The 24268-nt window shown below is 40.7% G+C and overlaps 1 protein-coding gene across 2 annotated transcripts; it reads right to left on the minus strand.

Moving 5' to 3' along the window:
• Window positions 1-6408: 6408 nt before the first annotated feature.
• On the minus strand, window positions 6409-22516 carry ASNS (asparagine synthetase (glutamine-hydrolyzing)). 2 transcript variants are annotated; one of them, XM_062507990.1, is made up of 12 exons: window positions 22432-22516; window positions 20523-20805; window positions 17930-18167; window positions 16805-16990; window positions 16394-16495; window positions 14243-14370; window positions 13349-13475; window positions 11903-12009; window positions 11466-11566; window positions 9596-9677; window positions 9178-9333; window positions 6409-7868 (listed from the first exon to the last, which is right to left on the minus strand). In XM_062507990.1, exons 2-12 carry the CDS (start codon window positions 20769-20771, stop codon window positions 7659-7661), a joined length of 1686 nt encoding a protein of 561 aa, XP_062363974.1. In that variant the 5' UTR covers window positions 20772-20805; window positions 22432-22516; the 3' UTR covers window positions 6409-7658. The 2 variants fall into 2 exon arrangements, with proteins under 2 accessions (XP_062363974.1, XP_062363965.1); XM_062507981.1 differs by lacking the exon at window positions 22432-22516 and having other exon boundaries at window positions 20523-20983.
• Between the last annotated feature and the right edge of the window lie 1752 nt (window positions 22517-24268).

A 24268-nucleotide genomic window follows, 5' to 3' on the forward strand; every position in this document is an offset into this window, starting at 1 on the left:
TGTTCCTAAATTATGGCTGAGTGCTTTATCATAAGACATACCAAGCAAGTCCCAGTGCAAACTTTACTAATGACCAAATGCTCTTCTGATGAGCCCAAGCATTTCCCTTAGCCCTAATGTTACACACTGCATTGACAAACATCTCAGAGTAACAGGACAAGAGCACACAGTGGCTCCTTCCTTGGAGTTGTACTGTGTCAGTATACAGCCACATGTCCTCATGTTCTCTTCAGAAGAGATCACTTCCCTTTATAGAAAATACTTGTTAATGAAGTATTAGTGATTTTTAAATTTTTGTTATAGGTGTTAACAAGTGAACAAATACCCTTGAACCTACATCTTTCAGGGAAGGAAAAAAGACATTCTGTGCATTATTCTTTTAATACTTTTGATAGAGACTGAAACATTTGTCAGCTGGAGAGGCTGTGTGAAAATCTTTATAATATTTATTAAAATTATCACTGCTACATTCCTGATAGATATCTGATTTCTATCAGGATAAACCAGCTCAGAAACTCCTTTTAAAGAGAGGTATACAGAGCATGTGCAAAAAACATCACCTCTTGTTTTCTACATCCATCTCCAAATTAAACCATGTTACCACTTACTGCAGATGGAAGAAATGAAATGTGAACAGACTGTTAGACAACAAAACACTTCATCTGTCATGGTGCTTGATGCTCTCCCAGAAGCCTGGAGGAAGCCCAGAAAGGTGAGATGGCTTGGCCAGAAGTAACAGTAGTGGCTGAGCTAGAAATGAAACGCATTACATGTACCTAACCAGCCACTTCAGTGCAGAGAAACTTCAAGAAATTATAAAGAATAATGTTAAATACAAAGAAAATACTTGCAGGGGGAAAAAGAGTACCTTTTCTGTTCTTTTTCCTATCTAAACAATTTCCTACATTTTTATTTCAGCAGCATAGTTGAAATACACCTGCAAGGATACACCTGCACACATACCACAGAAGCATTTAGATTGAAAAAGACCCTTAAGATCACTGAGTCAAACAACTGTAACAGTGCAGACAACACCTGAAGGGAAGAGAGAGTGGAGCTCTGTGAAGCAGGTAAAGAGCTGCATAAATTCATGCCTTATTTTCTCAGCCAGAACTGGAGTGTCTCAACTCCAACACACGTTAATACACCTTCAACATTCTATTTTCATGAACTAGTTAGCATTGAAAACATATAGCTGAGTAACAGAACATCTCTGATCACAGATATTCAATTTTGGCACATAAAAATGCTTTAGTTTTCACTGTTATAACTCTCAGACAGCAATAGCATGTTGTCTTTCTGTGTACCAGAGCATTAAAATTCAAGCAACATGGTCTGGGAGCAAACCTTGCTTGAAGAAGATACACAAGAATTAGTGAAGAATATAGAATAACTACAAGTCATGTATATATATAAGACTGCACTTAAAAGAATATATAATCCAGCGAATTTTAAAACAGTGAATTTTCATAATACCCAGAAGACATCATGGCTGTTTTGTGAGACTTGAGCATTTACAGCTTGGATTCCCACAGTGCTAACTCAGCCTGGGTAAAGCCTGCACTGTGTGGGCATGACTGAGACCTGCCCAGAGTGCCACAAACCTCCCTAAAACTGCACATAGGCACAAGACAGCACTTCAGAGCAGTTTCTTGAAATACAGCATAATGAATTCTGATGTCTGCACATGGAAACCTGTTTATCCACAGCACATCTTCCCCACACTTCCTTACCAGCCCAATTGCAGCTTGAGGAAACAATCAAACCTTCCTGTCCTGCCCTCCCAGGCTGCCAAAGGAGTTACAATTAGTGTCAATTGGGATAATAGCTCTATTTGCATTTTTAAGCTATTATTAGCAAGTTGTCAGTCAGCCAGTAATTTGTATCACTTTGGTATAATGAGTATTTAAATATTTAAAAAGAGAACATTCCTTTCTACCACCCCCTTCCTTTTTGTGCTATAATAATAATGGTTTTAATCAAAAGTAATTTGTATTAATATACATTTTGCCCCAGGTGTTAAAGGCACTCTTCAAGAGCAGTGGGGAGAGATGTTAAGTAATACAGTTTATTAATATAGACAATTACACCTATCCTTTATAGTAGCAAAAATGGAGGCAGCTTTTGCAACCAGAATAATCTGACTTTCCTCCTGGACTGTTTGAGGTAAGTTCTAGTATTATAATTTTCTAAAGTACTATTATTTTGGACTCAATTACTCTATCTTCTCCTTGATGAAAATTCATCAGTTAAACACACTGTACCATGGGGAGGGGAGAGGAGAGGAGAGGAGAGGAGAGGAGAGGAGAGGAGAGGAGAGGAGAGGAGAGGAGAGGAGAGGAGAGGAGAGGAGAGGAGAGGAGAGGAGAGGAGAGGAGAGGAGAGGAGAGGAGAGGAGAGGAGAGGAGAGGAGAGGAGAGGAGAGGAGAGGGATCTTCAGAGCATGTCTGGAGCAGGTGAAAGGCTGTGTGTGTTTTCACATTGCCATTATACCACCAGTGGTCACTGGGGGATGTTTTTTCCTGACAGGGCTCAAGTCTAGACGCTCAGGTGTACACAATGCATTTTTAAAATAATAGTGTTGATAAAACAAGTACTTAAACCTTTCTGATGTGCAGCTGTAAAACTTCCTAGCAGCCTTGAGAGATGGTTCATGAAGTTCAGCTAGGCCAGGGGCAAGGCTCACACCTGGGTGGGAGCAATTCCAAGCATAAAAACAGGCTGGGTGGAGGATGGGTTGTGAGCAGCCCCGAGGGAAGGGAAGGGCTTGGGATGCTGGTAGACAAGCATGAGCTGGAAGTGTGTGCTCAGAGCCCAGCAAGTTGATGGTTTCCTGGGCTGCACCAAAAGAGGTGTGGCCAGGAGATCAGTGGAGGGGATTCTGCCCCTCTACTCTACTCTGGCAAAACCCCACCCAGACTGTGCCTCCAGCTCTGGGGTCCTCAGCATAGGAAGGACATGGAGCAGTTGGAGAAAGTCTAGAGGATGCCATGAAGATGATCAGAGGTGGGAGTACTTCTCCAGGAAGACAGACAGTGTTGGGGCTTTTCAGCCTGGAAAAGAGAAGAGCTTAGAGCACCTTCCAGTACCCGAAGAGAGCCTACGAGAGAGCTGGAGAGGGATGTTTTACAAGGATATTTAGTGATAGAACAAGGGGAATGCCTTTAAACTGGAAGACAGTAGATTTAGATTAGATATAAGGAAGAAATTCTTTATTTTTGAGGATGTGAGACACTAGAACAGGTTGCCAGAGAAGTTCTGGAAGTCCCATCCCTCAAAGGTTGGATGGGACTTTGAGAAATCTGGTCTACTGAAAGGTTTTCCTGCCAGTGGCAGGGAGGTTGGAACTAGATGATTTCTAAGGTCCCTTTGAACCCAAATTTTTCTATGATTCTATCTTAATGTTCTCTTTGTACAACTATCTGAACTCCTAAGATCCCTGCGCTAATCATGAAGGAAAAAGGAAAAATGAAAACCTCTAACACCTTCAGAGGTAAAATTAACATTGCTTCTTCCATAGTCTGGTATTGTCTTCCATCTTTCCTACAATTGACATTTTATACCTATTCCAACTCACATTACTGATTTTTAATATAACTAGGTTTGACTAGTAATACCTCTAACTTGAGTATTGAACGCCTTCAATACTAATACAATTAATCTCTCAGCTACTGCCTTACCTGCAGCAGCAGCATGAAAAGCTCTGCACAACATCTTTTGAGCAAGATCAATTTGAAAGCACTTTATTTTATGCTTGACTTTATCCTTATTCTAATCAAGTACTTATTAAATTCCACGAGGGTCACGCACATTTAAATCCCAGTGACAGTCGTTTGTGAAGGAAGGTATTAAAGGCAGAAAGAGAGCAGGAAGGAGAGCAGGATGGAGAGCATCTTCCCCAGGGATGAGCTCATTTGCACGGACGCTCTAACTAGCGGCTGCCATCTGCCGGCTAGGAAAAGAAATTTTTTAAAAAATTAGGAAATCATCCCGGAAGCAACTTCCCGGTCCGAATTCGAATTTTGACAGACTCTCTGTGTCATGCTGGGGAAAGCGTGGCTGCCCGGGACACAGAACAAGGGGCAGAATCAGTCCCGAGTCTCCTGCATGGGAGAAACGCGAAGTCGGGTGGACTCCGGGTTAGTCAACATCTTCTGTTGTAGCTCACAGGATGGTTGAAAGATCCAAACCTGAGCATAGTGCTGGAAAAAAACAGTTGCCCGGCTAATTTTCTCTTGTTGAAGGAGTTTCCAGGCAACAAAAAGATGGGAAGTGGCACTACAGAGAGGGGTGGGTGGAATACCACAAACAGGTCTTAGAGAGCAGCTGTTAATGTCCCTCCTCCCCCAGCTACTACCCATACCAACTTACAGAGAAGCACAGCAGCAAGGACCACCTCTCTGCTTCATTCTCCTTTGACCCCTTTCTGGGAACAAGCTTTGCAAACAAAACAATTAAAATTACTTTTCTAAATTATAGTAAATTGAAATTACTAAATAAAAATAAAATTACAATTGCAATTCTGTGCATTAACTGCATCCAAAGACAGGCTTACACAAAACTAAGACTTTCCTAACTGCAGCCTGTCGACCACAACATCTATGTAAATACATAAATAAAAAGCAATAGGCCCCAAAGTTCCAAAATGAGGAACCGTGACAGGAACAGTGCAGGTGATGCACGTGCTTTGGCTATCCCATGGAAAGGCACTGAGGAACACACAGTGAAACTTGTCACAAAAATAAGCAGCTTCTCCCACCATTCAGCTGCTCTCTCCTTTGGAGACACTGTTCAATGGCTAGCTCAAACACAGGCTTACCTTGTGCCAAATCCTCCTTCCACAACTTCTGTTAATGGGAACCAAAAATTAGGTCTCTATCAGAAAAAATAAGTCCACCCCTCCAAAGACTAATTTTACACTAATTTTGTAGTGCTTTTACACTTTACTGTGATTTTAAACAGAGTTTCAAAAATTTTACATGATTTCAAACTATCCCACATAAAAAAAACCTCTGACCAATGGACTAAGGGTTCCTGAAGTCCCACCAAGTGTCCCCTGGATCTTACATGCTGGTTTGTACTGGGGAACTTCTCTAGAGAGCCACTGTCAGGGATGCTGGGCTGTGGCACAGTCAGGAAGGCTCCACGCAAGCAACCAACAGGAGGCTAAAACAGCACATAACTTTTAAATAAAAGATGAAGGACAGGGGTGGCACTGGGCAACCTTAAGCACCTGGTAGGTCTCTAATCTGCAGTGCTCTCTTTGGAACTGTTAATTTCTCATTCCTAAAAAGGAGGAAAGATTGCTGTGAAAACAAAATTTAGTAACTTGATCGATTCAAATTAAAACAAAACCTAACAAACCCACTCCAAATCAATTTTAAAAACCCTACAATTTCTAGCCCCTTTTCAAGAAACCCTATAGGTTCTCCCTCAGACCTCATCAGTCCTGCAAGCCAAGCAAATGCTTATCTAAGCCTTCCCCAAGTGGACCAGCAACTCAAACTGCTCCTCCCCATCTGACACAATATTCAAACCAATACACTCAAGCTGTCAGAACCATTCAGGTTAATTTTATCCAAAAGAAAGAGTGAGAAAAAGAGGCCACAACAGCAGGAAGAAAGCTAAAGTAAAACTAGACAAGACAGCATTGCACCCTAGATCTGCATCCTGTTCTCTCCTGTGACAAATTACAAATATGGCTGCAGCTAGCAAATGATTCAGAGTAGTTGGATGCTTTTGTCTTAAATTTTCTCTTTTTTAAAAGGGGAAAAAAAAGAAAAAAATATAGAATCATAGAAACCAAAATGGCTATAGAATTCCATACATGGAGAAGGAATGAACAGATTTTACACTCACAAGACCTTTGACAAGGCAGCAAGCATTGTATTCTTCTTGTGCACATTAGTAAAAAGCTAGAATAACTAAATCATCAGTTTTGAATATTGCCCTGATATACAGAACTCCAATATACTAGGATTTTTTTTAATTAGCTAGATTTCCTTGAATGCTGCAATGTTGCAGCAGAAAGTGCATTTGAGCAGTGTTTAGCCTATTTTTAAAATATGTTTAGCCTATTTTCACTTCAGACAAATACTGTTTTCTTATCACAGAGTTGAAAGTTTACAGTGAGTAGTAAATCTTACCTGTACACATCAATACCTAACCATGTACTCTACACTCCTCTCTCAATTCAAAATATTCTTAACTGTTTCAAAGAAATCCAAAAAGAGAAGCATATAGCCCTTAAGTAAAGAAGGCTACAGAAGCATATTACAGACAGCTCACAAGTGCTGTGGTGCCACCAAAAGGTTTCAGTAAAGTTTCTGGGATACAGACTCAAATGCAGGAATAGGGTGGAGCAATAAAAAGACAACCAGACATTTTGTGAAGGTTTCAAATCAGAACAGCTTATATTTTATCTTTTAAATTAAAAAATGGCTTTGGTTTCCTAGTCAAGAGGGACAATAAAAAAATTTGTTTTCATAAAGAGCATAATGCTAATCAAGTCAATCTGCAGAACATACATGTATTTCTTGATCACCCTTATACCTAAGTTACCTTCACAAAAGTAACCCCCATGACTAAGTAGTTAGTAAAAAGTTATCTTGGGTAAAAATTCAGATGTGTTTTCAGCAGAGTATTAGAGGTTCTTGTGATTTCTGAAGCAGTTTTTCCCCCATTTTCCCAAGCAAGGCATCTGATCCCATTGTTGTCAGTGACGCTTTGTCCAGCTATAACCTATAGTTAACAGGTTTGGGTCACCCACACAGTTGGCTACATGCAGTTCAGCAGCAACATAGTCGACCTTTTCATGACAGAGGTGGGAAAACTCTCACAATAAATGAAAAATTTCTTAAAATACTTACTCATGAAATTTCCATCAGACTGAAACACATCACCCAGTTAACACTATTTTTTCAAGAATAATAAATACATTTATAAAACCTGAAGTCTGAGTTAGAAACAAAGACATAACTTGGCTTCTCGTATCCATTCTGCTCTTTGATAACAGTCACAATATCTTTCGACTGCTAGTATATTTACAGAACAGCCAACTGGTGGCTTCACAGTAGCAAAGAAGATTGCCATTTATTTAGTTAACACCCAGCACGATCTCAGCAAACTCTAGAAAGCATCTCTGCATAGCTACGAATATCTAAATACTTTTTGAAAACTAGGCCAAGGTTTTCAGGAGTGTGTAGAAGGACATTCAGAATAGAATAATATAGATTAAGACCCTCAACCAGAAACAGAAATCACCAGATAGCTAGAGTCCAATTCCCCTTTGCTCAGAGGGTCAGCAGCAGTTTGCATGCCTCAGCCTGATTCAAGTCCTCAAAACAGAGCTCGCACTAAAATATATTAAATGACTTCAAGGAAAATTAATACAATCAAGGTTACATAACAAACAGAGCCATCAAATAAAGTAGTCCCTTGTCCAGAAAGTATTTTCCCATGAATTACAAAGTTTTGGTACAGCAGCATAAGTTCTTAATAGTACACTAACAACAGAAAGCCTTCATTTCCAATAGCATTGTCAAAGTACATCTTACAGACGATTTAAGCTTTATGTTTGCATAATTTGTTTGGTTTTCTTAAAGCAGAGTGCACACAAAACGCTTGCATCACTTTTATATGGGGATTATTTGAACAGTCTATTCTTGGGTAGCTGACTTGTAATGTTTCAATGTGCGTGCAGAAGGATCAGTAGCTTTAACCCATCTTGGCATCCAGTAGTGGGGCAGCCAGCTGCTCCGCCCTGGGTAGTGTTTTTCAAAGATCTGGCGGTAGTAATAACTTTCTTTTGTTTTAGGAGGATTGAAAGGGTATTTCTCTGCTGCCTTCTCCAGTAAAAGGTCATCAACCTACAGACATAAGCAAAACTCAAGTTAAGCTGCAAATATCTTCAACTTTTTAACACACACAAGGATTCACCAACCACTAAACATCCACGGTTTTGAAAAAAAAAAAAAAAAGCAAATCTATTCTAGAGGCACAGGTTTGTCACAGGCTCACTTGATCTTTATGACTATGTAAGTGTATTTCCAATGCTGCTGGTATTTCTCTGTGTGACACATGAAGCCCACTTCTCTGGGACACCCCCACCTTTGTTAGTAAAGTCAGACACTTCTTTCTTACCCTTCCTTTGCTGTGAAACAAATACAAAAACTTAAAGCAGTAATTTTGCTATGTAAGTGGCTTCCTAGGTTGCTTTTGTAGCTTAGGGAAGAGTTGGCTGTTATAATTGACACCAATAACCATGCTCTTAGCAACAGAAGACCTGGGATGCAGAGGCAAAGACGCCTGCAGCTGCTAAGTTGGCTGAGAAAGGAAGGGCAAATAGTTGCACCAGTTGAGGCAATTTCAATGAGCAGTTTCTGCTGCCATCATGCTGTTTAACTTTTCATGTCTGTTACATAAATTTGCTGCTCCTACAGCAGTACAGGCTCAGAATAGGCAACAGAACACTGTCGCCTGACCCAACTACTTTCTTGCCTGAGGAAACAGAAAAAGAAAATGGGGAAGAAAGTGTTGGTGGTAGGACAGACAAGCTCCCATGCACAGGCTTGACTATATATATTTCCATGCAACAGAGCTCTGGTCTAAACAGGGTGCTATTCCTTCCTCTCCATGATTAAACTACTTCTGCACTCCAGAGAGGATTATCCCTTGTACAGAGTCAAAATGCTGTACATCTTCACTGGTTAACAATGCAAGCAGAGGCTTTAAAAAGCAAAAAGACTTAGCTAGGGATGGCTTTGAAAAATGAATGATGCAAACAAAGTACATTATAAAGTCATTATGTTGTTACTCAGCTGCACAGTAAGTTCATGCAAGTGCCTTCAGCTGAAGCAGCTGCTTTGCCTGTAACCCAGACATTGTGTTTGTTGATACACAATCTAATTTGCAATCCAGACACTTAAATGATGTTCATTTCCTTATACAGTAATTTCTGGCAGGGTCTAGCATTTCTTTGTAACTAGGATCACAAATTACTTTAACCAACTCAGATATCTAGAAGGACATTGATTAAGATTTATCTTACTCCTCCACAAGGAAGCTCAGGTTAACTGTTATGGACAGATTTATTCTCTCAACTAAGCATGTGAGCTGCCTCCCACTGGCAACCATATCTAACACACCTAAGTGAGAAAAGAAAAAGTGGTATTCTACCTGTTGATCAATATAGTCCTGAAGAATGGAAAACCAGGATTTCTTTACTGATGCTATACCATCACTGAAAGCTTCTTTGGGTCTCCAGAGAATTTCTTTGGGAAGTAAATTGGAATCTTCAAAAGACAATCTTAAAAGGTATTTTTCAATTCCATTCTGTATGCAGAACAGAAAAACAATGTCATGAGTCTCAGTGCAGTGCAAAAGTCTGGCTTTAAACACTTATGAAATGGTTTCCTTTCAGGAGTTTTTGGTCAGAAAAGGGTTCCCAGCAGCCCAACAATTCAGTAAAGTATTTAAGAGCTTGCTTGAATTTGAGTGGAGGACTTAACCATCCAATTCAGCAATCTGGTCATGCTTAGAACACGTATCAGTGAATTTGCAAACTTACACTTGGACCCAACCCACTTTTATGTACCTTTGGGATTCGCAGTTCTGCTGGCAGAGATAAATAATAAGAAGTAAACCGATGATCCAAAAATGGGACTCTCAGTTCAAGGCTGAGCAGGGGGAATCAAGAGGAAAGATACTGAATTAATCCAACAAGTCATCTACTTACAAATTCCACAGAAGCTAAGCTTTCCCTGTCTTTCACATAAATACCAGGTTTTCTGCTTTTACTTGGAAGAAATTTCACTTGCATATTTACAACTATCTGAACTTAATTCACCAATTTGTAAAGTTAGGTGTATGATTTACACAGATTAAAGACTATGATGTTTTAAAATGCCATATGCTGGGCAGTTTAGCACCCTGAATTTACAGACTAATGTCCTGTAGGACCTGCAACAACCATTGCAACATGCATGCAAAAGCACATTTTAAAAAATCTTCTTTCTCTCAGAGAACTACAGCGGTGATCACTAGGATTTCCATCAGCATTTGTAAACGTATCATAGAGCCAAGCAAGGAATTCTGCTGTCATTTCTGAAATCTACATTTGTTTGTGTTTTCATGAAACAACAAAAAGGAGCCCTACAGCATTCACCTAAGTTCTCTCCTATACCAGTGGTAAAAATATACACACAAAGCCTTCCTGCTTTTGCATACCACAGCTTCTAAGGACAGACACAGAAGGCAACAAATAAAATGACACTAACTGAACCTTCAGCAGAAAGAACCCCTCTCGGTGTGTCTGCTCAAGAGACATTATGCTGTCCAGCTCCACAAGTGAAAGGAGATGTTGTACTGCATCCTAGTAATTTCACTGTCTCTTTAGTTTCTACTCTGATAAAAAGCTACTTCAGGTAATACCCACATTATGATAAAAAAAACAAATGAACCCAATACTGCATATTCAGTAATCAAATACTGAGGGCTGTTTCTCCATATCCTGACAAGAACTGCACTGCACATCTTTCCTTAGTTATTCTTGTTCCTAACTGATAATGGTAGTTTCATCCTTTCTTCTTCACTCTTAGCTCTTCTTCCTTTTCTCCATAAATGTGAACTCCTTAAATTTTGTTCTGATTTGTTAATATAAGGGCTCTTTATACCTAACAGTGTTGTGCAGCAGAACCCAAAGGAAAACAAAAGCAGCCAGCATGTGATATTAAACAGCCTTGAAAGTGTGGTGAAAATTTTCAGAACAAAACAAATTGTGAGACAAATGGCAGGCCTCCTGGACTAGTAAATAAAAACATAAGAAAATTGTAAAAAGCTGGGCAAGTAATTTTGTGGGAGGATCAATATACAACAAAAGCTTCCCAACAGATAAGCTGTCTGCTTTGCCAAAGGTACCATTTTTTCTTACCTATAGACAGCTTTCCAACATTTTTCTCAGTTCAATTAATGTATTTCTTTTAGTAAAATGCTTCTGTTTAGTAGAACAATACTGTTTTCTACAGCACTCAATTTGGAGATTCTTTAAGGTATAGTTACACAGATTGTATCCTAATATCTCTTTAATAGTCAGCTACTTAATGCACATACCTTTTTCAGTATCTTGTTTTGATTCTGACGACCATCAGATTCAAGATTTCTCTTTGTCTAAACCTCCAAAGTAAAATACAAGTTTTCCTTCCCTCCTTAACTCTGAATACTTTTATTTCTAATTCACTGTTTCTGTAAAGACCAGTACAGTCCTAGACAAAAAAATATTTCAGTTGGCTACACAGTGGGCCCTATAGTCACAGATCAGATTAAATCTGGCAGTGTGCTTTACTGTTCCTCAAATTCCTTAAGCCTAAAACTTCATGTTGGCATACAAATCCTCAGCAGTCTTTTCTGCCTAATCTTCTTTTGCTTTTAAATTATGAGTGCTCAGCATCCAAGGGAATACATTTTACCCATGTGCTGCAGTAGTTCTGTCTGCACGAAGTACATCAAACAGGTAGAGCTCCTTCAGAAGCCTCTCACTCTCTTCTGCAGCTTCCTCAGGAGATGGTGCCTGAAAAAAAACAAAGCATGGAGCACACAGAGGGAACACAGATGCACTGGGAGAAGCATTGCTGGCTGTCCTGCATTTAAATTGTAGTGATCACCAAGCAATCTCAAACCCAGCAAAAACTACATACAGAAAAAACAGTCTCAGGAACTGCAGAAGATTAAGAAAGCTATTTTTTAGGTGATTAAATCCCTTGGATTTTATGCCAACCCAGAAGAAAAACTCAACAAATATACTGTTATGACAACTCTCAAACATCACACCTTGAAATATCACAGATGTTCTGCTGAAAGGCAGAATAAGCAGCTCAAGGGCATTCTGTATAGTGAACATAATTACCTTATGGAAATATATATATCCTTGTGTCAGCTCATCTGATCCTTCTCCTGAAAAAATGACCACACTGTCTGTTTTCTTCCGAATATATTTGGAGATAAGATACATACCTTAAAAAAAAGTATAAAGTAATTAGAGTACATCTACATACATGAGGCTATATACAGCTAGTAGTTTAAAATTTAGCATTTTAGAAATTTGCCTCTTACACTACTTCCTTCCATTGCAAAAAAACTGATGTAAAGTAGCATCTCATTGTTACTCAAAGCCACCAACAGCCACACTAAACAGGTGCTGCAAATACATCTAAACTGTGTATTTACACTTGCCCCTCAAAATATCAGAAGGATGTGTCTACTTGTGATCCTGGGAACACTGGAGGATTCCCATGGGAACATAGAAAGGAGTTGTTCTGACTCAGTTTGAAATTAAGTGCATGATTAATCTCAGCAGAGCACTGAAGAAACCTTCTAGCCTTGGAGAAAAGCAAAAGTTACTGTTTAACTCTCCACCACTCTAAGTTGAACTGGATGAAGCCCTATTTTCAATTTTCTTTGTAAAGAACTATTTGTAAAACAGAATTATGCCTTCCACTCAATGCATCTTTCTGAATGGGATGCTTTTATAACAAAAGTATTACAAATCTAAAGAAAAGGATCTAGTTCATTATCATACTAAACAGCAAATCACAAAGAAAAAAAGTTAGAGTAAAATGCTTTAATTTTTAAAGAAATGCATTCTTTACTTCACATTGCCAAATCCCATCTTCATGGAGGGAACTCACCCAGAGAGTTCAGTTTTGAAAACTGTGTTGCCTATTTGGCTTCATAACTCTTATGACAACACAAGATTAACTGGGTAAAATGCTGTAGGCTTGCATTACACAAAAGGTCCCACTGGATTAGGGGCTTTTCCCCTCTTATCAGGCTGGCAGTACTTTGTCAGAAGCTGCTGATGACTCCCTTCACTTCTTAGAATCAAATGTACATTATAAGAATCTGTATTACTAAACCTGTGTTACTAAAGGACAATAATAAATACTTCACATAAGTATCAAAATTATGCAAGGAAAGGGTAACTGTGATTTGCTGTCATAATATTCAGTTCTTAAGAAAACCTGTAACTATCCCCCTTTCTTCAAGGTTCATACTTACTAGAGCAGAAAACTTAGAACTGCAGATCTAACACTTCTTCTTCTTGAAACTATTGCGTTTCATCTCAAAGCATCAAGAACAGTTCTTGACAGTTGCTTTCTGCAGTAAGGGACTTGAAAATAACTGCTTTTGCCTCAGTGTGGTATCACAGATAAGTCTGGGTAGCAGAACTTTGGAGTCCCAGTCCCCGGACTCTGTGCCAGCTGAGGGATCTAGTAGACCACCATGTAAGTTTGTATAAAATTTTATTTGGGTGATATAAACCAAAGCTTGCCATTAAAAAAAAAAAACTTACCAATAGAAGCTCTTATTGTTGTTATATCATAGGTTTCCAATGAGAAGATAACCTCCTCTATTGCCTGAATCCCCTCTTCAGTATTAAGTATTACTTCATGATGTTCACTGCCTAGGTGTGCTGCCACCTGTTTGCAAAAGGTCAAAATAATGCATCACTTTCCAACTGAAATGTTTTATAGACATACATTGTGTTTAAAGCAAACACATTTAGTGAAAGCACCAGCTCTCTTCTACTACAATGAAAATTATGACATTAAGCCAAGAAAAGACATTACTTAGCAGATCTTTGACTTGCAGTGGTAAGTTCACCAGAGAAAACATGGTCTCCTTAATTACAGTGTTCAATCATGATTGCAATAGACCATCCAGCTGCTTGCCTAAAATGTTAACAGAATCTGGAGAGGCTCTAAATATTCCAGATATCTGCCCTTGAGAAAAAAAGCATCACAAAAGTAATGAAAGTCTGCACAGTACCCCAGATGCCAAACAGTTTGTACAAAACTGTTAATTCAACAAACTGATAATTAACTTGCAATACATAATATATATACAAATGCCTTAGTATAGGAACTATAACGTGGAGAGCTACCCTAAAACCCAGAGGCAGAACTGAGACAAGTCCAAAGCACTATCCTTTTGACAATAATGGGACTCCGTCATTAAAGTCTTCCAAATGCAAGAGAAAACAGGTAAGGTTCTAGTTGCCTCTTTTGTAAGATTAAGCAACAAGTACTGCACTAAATTATTTACTGCAAACTGATATAAATCATAGCAATAAATGGATTTTCAGTGTTATTATTAATGCCATACAATTAAGTTAGCACCATTAATATACACTGTTTAGCATTCAGTAGCTCAAGCATTGCTTTCAGTTCAGTTTGTTCTAAGATACCTTTTTGGCAGCAAGTAAGTCAGGACTGTTTTCCATTCCAATTGCAAAGGTTTGCAATGGATAATTGATGTTGATTTCTTTCATCAGTTTCAGAAGAACAGCTGCAACCAAGCTGGAATCTAAGCCCCCTGCCAACAAAACAAATTATCTGATTAGGTGTTTGAATGATGTTTTGCTTCCCCCTTAAGGAGTCTAGATACTGGAATCCTATAAGTGGGCTTCATTTTTAAGCTACATACAAGGTACTTCTCATACAAGTACACATTTACCTCTGCTTAATAAAAGAACCAGGCAACTTTAGTGGAACATCTTCAGTGACAGTTGTAAGTACTTTTGGTGTCAGAAGCATCAGTGGAACTCCTTATTTAAGATAACCAGAAAGTATACTGAACATATTGTACTACTACAAAATATTCCCCTTCTCAACTCTGCTAAAATGGGATTTATTCTCCATTTTAAAACCACTCCCTATCATCCTTTTACCCACACATTTGATAGTCAACTGACAGGATTATGGATTTTTGTTTGCTGTAAGTAAAAGAAGAGAATTAAGTAAAAGAACAAAATGCTTAGTGTAAGGGTTCCACTCTTATTCAGTCATTCCTTTTTTTCCCCTCTTCTTTCTAGAGGAAAGGATTTGAACAGTTTGGAGAACAAGCAGAAAATAAAATCAAGAGATGCACAAGCTGCCTAAATGTACTCTGAGGATCTACCTTCTTACTGTCCTGAGCTAGTTCTGTTAATCCTTGGCTAGTTCTACTTGCTGCTTTCCTACAAAGTACAGAGCAAAACACAGCCCCTGTCTGCCCACATCTGCCTGCAGTTCTGACAAGCATGAGGCAAAACCCTCTTCTCTTTGTTTCCCATAGTCTGCATCTGTTTTTCCAGCTAAGTGCATTAGCAACAATTCCCAACCTGATCCCCTTTGTGGACATGCTATCCTGCAAAAAAAACCACAAGACCATTTCCTGTCAAAATTACATGCAAATTCTGAGGAGAGCACAGAAAATAGTGCTCAGGATGCAGAAATCAGGAAAATAAAAACCCAGGTTTCCACTGTGACATTGAAGAATTCCCTCTGTGATTGGAAACAAAAGCAATTCTCTAACTGTGATGTTCCAAGCATACTCAAAACTGTGAAGCACCGAGAAATGCTGGTATTATTTATACCAGCATGGGCACTTAGTTTTGCTGCTTCCTGCATGTGCATCTGAGGAGCTACTGACTGCCTTCTAATTTGATATTTGAAATTTGGGGTTTAAACAAACATTTTTTACTGAAACTGAGATCTTCCAACTCTATGTAACTTCCTGTTTAATTTACCTTCTTCCTACTTTTTATGACGGCATGAATGGTCCAGCAGTACCTCCTGGTCAGTTCTCTCTCATTCAGATGCACATTTAATAGCGTTCATGACAAATGAGTGTAATTGTTGCTCAGTGAATGCATGAAAACCATTCCATAACTCTCATGTACCAAGTGCCACACAAACACAGGAAGTAAGGTGTCAGACCCATGGTTACAGAGCCTTACCTCTGTAAGGTACCTCTGTAACACTGAACCATCAGATCAAAAGGGTGATCAGCTAAGTCAGTGAACAACTTCCTGAACCACAAGCTATTACCTTATCTGCAAAAGAGTGTGGCAAATAATTTTGGCCCAGATGGTCTCCTGCAATATGGTAATTAAGGAAGTTTAGGATGAAGACTAAAGCAAAGGTGGCAAGTAAGAATTCTCCTGCTTCTGAAACATGCTAAGGCTTTCTTCTGTGCAAAGTGAATGTAATAATCACATTTTCTTTTTAGATCAACCTAGGCATAAATTGCATGTATTTAAGAATACAAGTGATTTTCAACAGGAATACTATATTTATTTGCCTAACTTTAAAATTTTCAGTGTCTCAATAAGTCAAGATCCCAGCCCATAGTAAACTTTAAAAGTGTAAGGCTTTCAAGATACGTGTAAACTGGAAAACTTCATTCTAAACCAGGAAGTTCTCTGTTGCCTGGTTCTAAAAAGCAAATGGAGATGCAGATCACACCAGCAGAACAGCAGAACTGCAGCAGAACAGCCAATATACTTTCCTTCAACTAGTAGAGGATTGGCAAAAGAGAGAGAAGGTACAGAATTGCTGTGGTTCTTGCTACTTACCTGACAGAAGACAACCAATCCTTCTGTGAGCCATCAAACGTTTCCTAACAGCATTTTCAAAGAGAATACGGATGTTGCTTTTCACCGTTTCAAGATCAAAACCTGCTCAGAGAAAAGAAAAAAGAAGCGTAAGAAATGTCCAAAAAGTGTTACTTAGACTTTGCTGGATGATGCTAATCAGGAAACAAAGATATTTGTTTGAATCTCCTTTGATACCAAGGTACACTTAAGTCCATCTTTGTACACGACTGCTTACAAAAACAATTCTAAAGTCCCTACAGGTTCTTACAGGTTGTTTGTGTTTTGGTTTTTTTTAATAGTACTTTTTTAAACCAATCAAAAACAACATTCAAAAATTAGTATCTTTTCACTTTTAAATCAGAGTAAGTAGCAAAATCTTTCCTGTACTACCTGAAGGCAGAGCTTCCACTGTATCACACGCAACATGGAGTGGTTCATCTTTACAGCTATGAAATTTTACTAATTCCACTGATGCAACCTTGCCAGAGGGCTTTAAATCCAACACTTCATAATGACCCGGAAGAAACGGTTCCACTTTAGAACATAAGGATGTTGAATGCTTTAAGCTGATAAGTCCTACACATTAAATGGGAAAAAAAGAAAAATGTAAGAGTTTTTTACTTAAAATGGTTAACTTACACCTCACGCAACAGCCTCTCTACTGAAACTATATACAAATATTTTCTCCAGATCCTAAATCTGGTATTAAAAAAATATCCTTTTGACTCTCTTTTGAGTCACCATCAGCCCTGGCCAAAGCATGATTCTGGTTCTGGCAGGATGTACACAGAGATCTGAGCCATCTCAAGCTGAGGCAGATAGCAGAGAAAGCAAACCAGCAAGTTTTACTAATTGGCAAGTAGCAATTTATCCCTGTGAGCACAAGGAAGAGCACTTTTCTAACTGACTACATTATGGCCAGGACACAGTATAAAATGCACAGGAGAAAGTGAATGACAATTATTAATTAATTTTGTGTTTAAGTGTAGTCAAGCTAACAAGGGGTCTGCAATAAAACAACACTGTAGTGATTGCTTAATTGACATATATTTAGTGATTTCAAAACTCATTGGTTCTAGACTGATCTATTCCACTCATATTGAATGCTGGCTTTTACAAATTAGCAGTTCTTGTGGTATAATTACCTAGTTCACTACATAACACCGAAACCAAAGTCTAATATAGTTTATTGTAGCATAAGTCTAGTCTAAGTCAATAGACTATATTTAACTTTGGCCTAACATAAAACATCTTGAGTTCAATATTGCTATGACTCCAGAACACAAAAACTTCTAGATAAAAAAGCAAGTTGTTTTAGCTATATTAAGGACAAATAAACATCTTGAATGGTTTTATTTTAATGATGTGTACTTCTCATATTACTAAATATAGTTCATATATTACTGAACTTACAGTTCATTTTCTCTTCACACTAAGAAGAAAAGCCCAACAAAGAAGTTTGTCTCCAGCAGAAATACCCAGGATTATTTAGGCACTAAACACAACTGGCTTTACCTTTTGCCTCAGAACAGACACCCAAAAATCCATCATCAGTCAGCACCTTAAACAGTGGTCTGACTCCATAGGTATCTCTCGCCAGAAACACTTTTCTGTTTGCAGTGTCCAGAAGGATGAATGCAAATACACCATCTAGCATGGATGCTGTTTGTTCTATTCCTCCTCTGTTGTATAGATGAAGAATAACCTCACCATCTACTAATGTCTGATAGTCAAATCCAAACTGCTTCTGCAGCTAAGAAAAAATATAAAGAAAAACATAAATAAGCATTTGCAAACACTGGCTGCTTAGTAATTGTTTCATAAGAATAATCTTGTATGTAAAATCACAGTTTAAAAGTTACATAAATATTTCTGCCAAAGAAGGAAATTATACTTTTGCGTACAAAGTTGTACTGAGTTTGCATGGCTTTACCAGTGGAGGGACTACAAGGGTGGCTTCTGTGAGAAGCTGCCAGAAGATTTTCCCATGTCTGGCAGAGCCAAAGTCAGGTCCAGGACAGACCCACTGCTGGCCAAGGCCAAGTCAATCAGGAATGACAGTAATGCTTCTGTGATAACATATTTAAGAATAAAGAAAAGTTATTGTAGAGATGTAATTGCAGCCAGAGAAGAGTGGGGTGAGACTACGCAGAGAGGAACACCCCAGACACCAAGGTCAGTGCAGAAGGAGGGCAGGAGGTGCTCCAGGTGCCAGAGCTGGATTCCCCTGCAGCCCCTGGTGCAGACCATGGTGAGGCAACTGTGTCCCTGCAGCCCATGGAGGATCACAGGGATGCAGAGATCCACCCACAGCCCCTAGAGGAGCTCCATGCTGGAGCAGGTGGATGCCTGAGAGGGGACTGTGAACCCATGGGAGACGCTTGCTGGAGCAGGTTCCTGGCAGGGACCTGCAGACCTGTGCAGAGAGGAGTCAATACTGGAACATGTCTCCTGGTGGGACTTGTGATCCCATGGGGGACCCATCCTGGAGCAGCCTGTGCCTGTAGGGAAGCACCCTGTGGAAGAGGGAGCCACACTGGAGCAGTCTGTGGAGAACTGTGGGACAGACTCACGCTGGAGAAGTTTGTGGAGGACTGTCTCCTGTGGGAAGGACCCCACACTGGAGTAGAGGAAGAAGTCTCCTTCAGCAGTGGTAGGAATAGCATGTGATAAACTGACTATAACTCTCATTTCCTGTTTCCTTGCTGGGGAGGAGAAGATAGAATTCAGGAAAGAGGAACAGGTAGAGGGAAGGTTTCTTTTTTCTAGGTTTATTTTACTTCTCATTACCCTGCTCTGATTTTGTTGGTAATAAATTCAATTAAATTTCCCCAAGTTCAGTCTCTTTTACCCATGACAGTATTTGGTGAGAGATCTCCCCCAGTCCTTATCTCAGCTCATTAAACTTCAGTTGTATTTTCTCTCCCCTGCCCGCTTGTTGGAGGGAAGCTTTGGTGGGTGCCTGGCATCCAGCCAGGGGCAACTCACTGCAGAAATTTTACCCAGGATCATCTCTTAGGCAATGAGACTGACAATGCAGTCTTAAGCAATTCATGCTAAGGCAAGTTTTCAAGGATATACTTCTGTCTGAGGATGTCAAACTGCAAACCCATAACCCTGGTGTTCAAAAGCACTAGAAGGCCACTGTGCAAAAAACAAAACACATAGACATGTGCAACATCTCTGCAGAGTAAAGTACTTTGGAAATAATCTTTGGTTTACTTATGCAGTCAGTACAATTCCTCAGCTTTTCTTATGCAGAGAATTTCTTTCTGCCTAATCTTCCCCCATTCCTCAAACTAGCCCTTTCACTCTGCCTGTGCATATAAAATGGGGGAGAAGGAAATCAGCTGTCAGACTTAAGTCAGACAAAATATTTTTAGCAGCAGCATCACATCCATCAGGGACATATAGGAACTATAATTTAGGAGCTATATAAGAATTGCTGCTTGTTTTGTGCCTAAGAGACTTAGGTGGCTCTCAAAAACCCCACAAAAAACCTGACTTCTGATGCAGACACCTAAGGGCTTCCATGGCATACTGGAACCTCCCTAAGGCTTATTGCTTTTATATAAATATGTAAGCATGCAACACCATATCTTAAGTGACATATCCCATCTAGACTGAGATGCAATAATAAAATTGCAATACTCAACCAACTTGAGAGAATGATGAACCAAAGAAACTGAAGAGCAAGACAGTCTAAAAGCATTTGTATTATAAAGAGAGAAGAAGGGGAGAAAGAGGGTTGGAATTCTCTCCAAGAGATAATGAAGAATGTGTCTTAACTTTCAACTGAACAAACCTAAAGATATGCATATTTATTGCCCTTCTCATCAATTAAAAAGTAATTTTTCAGTATTAAAGATCAAGTATGTTGCTAAATAAGCTACCAGATTCACAGCTCATCGAGATAATTTACTTCCCTTTAAATACTAGTTCTTTGCTAATTTTCACTTTTTTTTCTCATATTTTAGTCCAACACATTTTAAAGATGTTCTGAATATCTGCTAGTCCTGAAACTAAAAAAAAAAAAAAAAAACCAAAAAAAAAACCCAAAAAACCAAAAAAAAAATTAAAATATTGCCTTATCATGTATACAACATACCTGTTTGAAATTGTAGATTTCTCCATTGTAACACAACCACAGGTATGGGAATTTCTTCACCCGGATAGGCTGCATACCATACAACTGATCCACGACTGCCAGGCGGTGGAAACCAAAACAACAATTGGTGAAACCATTGACGTTCTCGAAACGAAATGCATCAGGACCTCTGTGTGCTATCTTCATGGCACTTAGACACTGCACAGAAAGGCATTCATCGCTCCCAAACAGGGCCCAGATACCACACATCGTGAGGCTCTTGTTCTACCTGCACGTGGAGAACCTGCTCAATTGAAAGAGACGTGAACGCTTTAAGCAAGAGCTGACACTTTGTGTTGGGTCTGGCTGAGAAGGAGCTCATTTCCCCCTCAGCAACCCTCACAGTGCTGTGTTTTGTGTTGGTATCACAGCAGTGTTTTGCCTATTGCTGACCAGTGCTCACACAGCACCAATGCAAGCCAACATTTCCAACATTTCCCCCTCACCAGAAGGCTGGGAGCAGGCAAGATCTTGGAAGGCAGCATAGCCAGGACAGCTGACCTAAACTTTCCAAAGGGATATTCCATATCTGACGTCTGCCCAGACAAAAAAAATATAAGGGAAAGGAGGATAAAGGAAGAGCAATTACTTTATGTGCTGAAGCCCTGCTTCCCAGGAAGTGGCTGGACATTGCTTGCTCATGGGAATGAGAGAATAAAATATCAGGTTTTTTCCTTTTGATTGTGCACGATCCTCACTTTTCCTTAAAAGTATCCTGTCTTTATCTCAACCCATAAGGTTTATTATTTTTCATGATATTTTCTTTCCCCTTACTCCACCCTGCTGAAGTGGGGAGTGATAGAGTGCCTTGGTGAGTACCTGACATCCAGCCAAGGTCAAGCCACCACACTCCTAAAAACCAGAGATAACAGATGTAGGCTAACAACCACTTAACTGCCACGAGGCCTGATAAGCACAGCAGGCTTTACTAACAATGAAGTAAAACCTGACTTGCTCAAAGCACGATAAGCAAATTTTAGCCAGCAAGAAGAGAGGTTTAAGTTTTACCTTCAGATACAGCTAGGCTGTATATGTTTTATATATAGAGAGAGCACAGATAGAACAAATCATTACTGGTTAGAGAGTATGATATGTTGAAGTAACATCACCTGAGCAGAAACATTAAATATCCTTTCAGTTTGTCACCTTTACATTCAAAGCAGGTTTATAACAAACAGGGAGGCTCTTGAGCAAGTAGTGACAGGACAAGGTGAACTGTTTCGAGTCCAAGGGGCATAGATTTAGACTGGAGCTCCCCATCAGCAGCGTGGCAGGCCCCGGTGGCAAAGGCGCGGAGGGAGCACTGCTGTTGCAGAGCCACGCTCCGCCGGCACTCCGCTGCTGCAGCCCCGGGGTCTCTGGAGATGCACACAGGCCTTGGAGCTCTCCGAACCCCAACCCTAACGGGGCAGGTGCGCTGAAGCTGGGGACCTCCAGATCAAGTGATGTCGCTGGAGACATCAGCCCAACGCGGCCATTAGGGTTAAGGGTCACAAAGCCACAAAACCTACAGCTGCGGGAACGCGGGGTTGCAAAAGGCGTGCCAAAGGGAGCGCGGCACTGCAACAGCACTGCCCCCCCTCCGACATCTGCCCCATCCGCTCATGCGATGGCGCTGCGGACCTCAGCCTCGGCACATGGAGCTGGGCTTTCCCACCATCTGGAGCGTCCTCCTGGTAACCCGCGGGCACGCGGGGCACGTTCCCTCCGCGCTCACGCGCTCCCCTCGGGCCCTTCCCCGCCCTTCCCTTTCCTCCGGCGGCCGCCGCGCACCCCGGGCCCACCGCTCCCCCTCCAGCCGCCGGCAGGACGCCGAGTACCGCGGCGGCTTCCCCGGCCGGCCCTGCCCGACCCAGCCCCGCCGCCTTACCCGGTGCTGGCCGCCGGCACACACAGACCCACCGTCCGCGCCGAGCGATGGAGGAGGCGGCCCCGCCGGCCGCGGCTCCGCCCCCGCCGCCAGCTGCTGTTGAAACACGCCGCAAAGTTTCATCATGCGCCGCCCCGTCCGACCCCTTCCTGCCCTGCCTTGCCCGCCGGCCAGGCCGGGCGGGGGGCGGTCGGGCCTGGGCCCGTAGCCGCGTCTCTGTCTGCGGCCGGCCGGGCACCACCGGCTCGGCACCTCCCGGGCCGCTGAGAGGAACGGAGAGCGCCGGCAGGCCCCGCTGGGCTCGGGCGGGCGCTTTGTAGCTGTCAGAAATCCTGTCCCTGCAGGCGTGCTCCGAGCCCTGCCCTGTGCCGTGTCCCGGGAAAACAGCGAAGGCGTTGCCATAAAACTGCTTTATGTGGTTTGGGAGAGGCGAGTGCATGCAAAGCTCACACCTTTGGAAGCATTTGCTGAGGATGTATGATTTCTTTTTTTTCTGTGCAAAATTAAGTTCTGAATAAATGCGAAACAAAAAGTCTCGATGTTCAACAAAATTTAGGTTGCTTTATTTGATATAGACGGAGCAGGCAGCCCTGGGGAACGCGAGGGGTCACCGTCCACTCCGCGCTCCGTCGAACCTGGGTTTGCAGCCTCTTCTTATAGTATGGTCTCTCGTTGTAATCAATAATTTTTGGTTTTTTGTTATTATAATTTTGCCAGGTAAGCAGTGGTGGTCGAATAAATACCTGTGAAGTCTCTGGGCGATAGTCAGTCTCATAGATAACCATCTGGTCTTAGTAGATAAAAACCGGCAAAAGTCGGGAAGTCTGGTCTGTGTAGATAGGCAGCATTGATCAAACGAAGACGGGAAGTCTGATTTTGCAAAATCTATTGAACTATCGGAAAGTCTGATTTTGCAAATTGGTAGTAGATACAACTTATTTAGAAAACATATTATTCATAACAGGGATTTAAAACAGAATTATTTAATAATATACTTTCCTCTATCTAGAGTCCATGCTTCACTTCAGACCTTAGTATTCTGGTTTATACAAGCCAATATACAATACTTCTAGGGTTAACACAAATCTTTTATCAATTATCACACGAATCATAGACATGGCAGGTAAAACAGGATTTTGGTGCTTACCTGGACTTCGTTATTGGACATTTTTGCCTATTTGTCTTTGAGAGTGCTAAAGTAAATGAAATTCAACTCTGAATATTAGGATGTGAAGTCCTAAATATAAACCCTAATTCTCTACGATTACTTCAACAGAGCAATTAGTAATTTGCATGCAGCGTGCTTTCATATCCAGCTTTAGTGGAGTTACTGTAAAACTAGTACTGTGCATAAAGTTCTTCAGGTCATGCAGTTTGTCAGCAGTAAGTGTGGTCTGTGTGTAGAACATGCAGTTTGTCAGCAGTAAGTGTGGTCTGTGTGTAGAATTTTAAAAGGACATTTAAGAAGCCATTAAAAGGATATTTTTAGGCTTCAGAAAGAAAAATGTGTTGAAGCATCCTGTGCATGAGAAATGGACTCCAGTGCTGATCAGGAATAGATGTAGGATGTTTCTGTTCAGCACAGCTTCACCTGAATGCAGGCAGCCTGCATATGCCATGTGTGCAGTTCCCAGAGCTGTTCACTGCCTGGAAGCGCAGGGTATAAGTGTGCAATGGCACATGGAGTCACTGCTCCCAAAAGAGAAATGGTTGTGGTGAGGAACACCTTATTTCTTGAGGTCTTTTCCAGAGATCTACATGTCACTCTGCATTTTGGAAAGCTAGAAGAAATAGTAGACAAGCCTTGTACTAGCTTAGGTTGTTTTGGGAGTTTGGT

Source organism: Cinclus cinclus, chromosome 1 (assembly GCF_963662255.1).
Source record: "Cinclus cinclus chromosome 1, bCinCin1.1, whole genome shotgun sequence".
Lineage (NCBI taxonomy): Eukaryota > Metazoa > Chordata > Aves > Passeriformes > Cinclidae > Cinclus > Cinclus cinclus.

What these genes read in the sequence shown, in the direction of transcription:
- ASNS (XM_062507990.1), bottom strand. Translation starts at nt 20,771, where the DNA reads ATGTGTGGTATCTGGGCCCTGTTTGGGAGCGATGAATGCCTTTCTGTG. An exon ending in AGTGGAAGCTCTGCCTTCAG is followed by an intron (nt 16,496 to 16,804) that starts GTAGTACAGGAA and finishes TTCTCTGAGCAG; the next exon opens with GTTTTGATCTTGAAACGGTG. An exon ending in CAGAACTGCGAATCCCAAAG is followed by an intron (nt 9,334 to 9,595) that starts GTACATAAAAGT and finishes TTCTGCATACAG; the next exon opens with AATGGAATTGAAAAATACCT.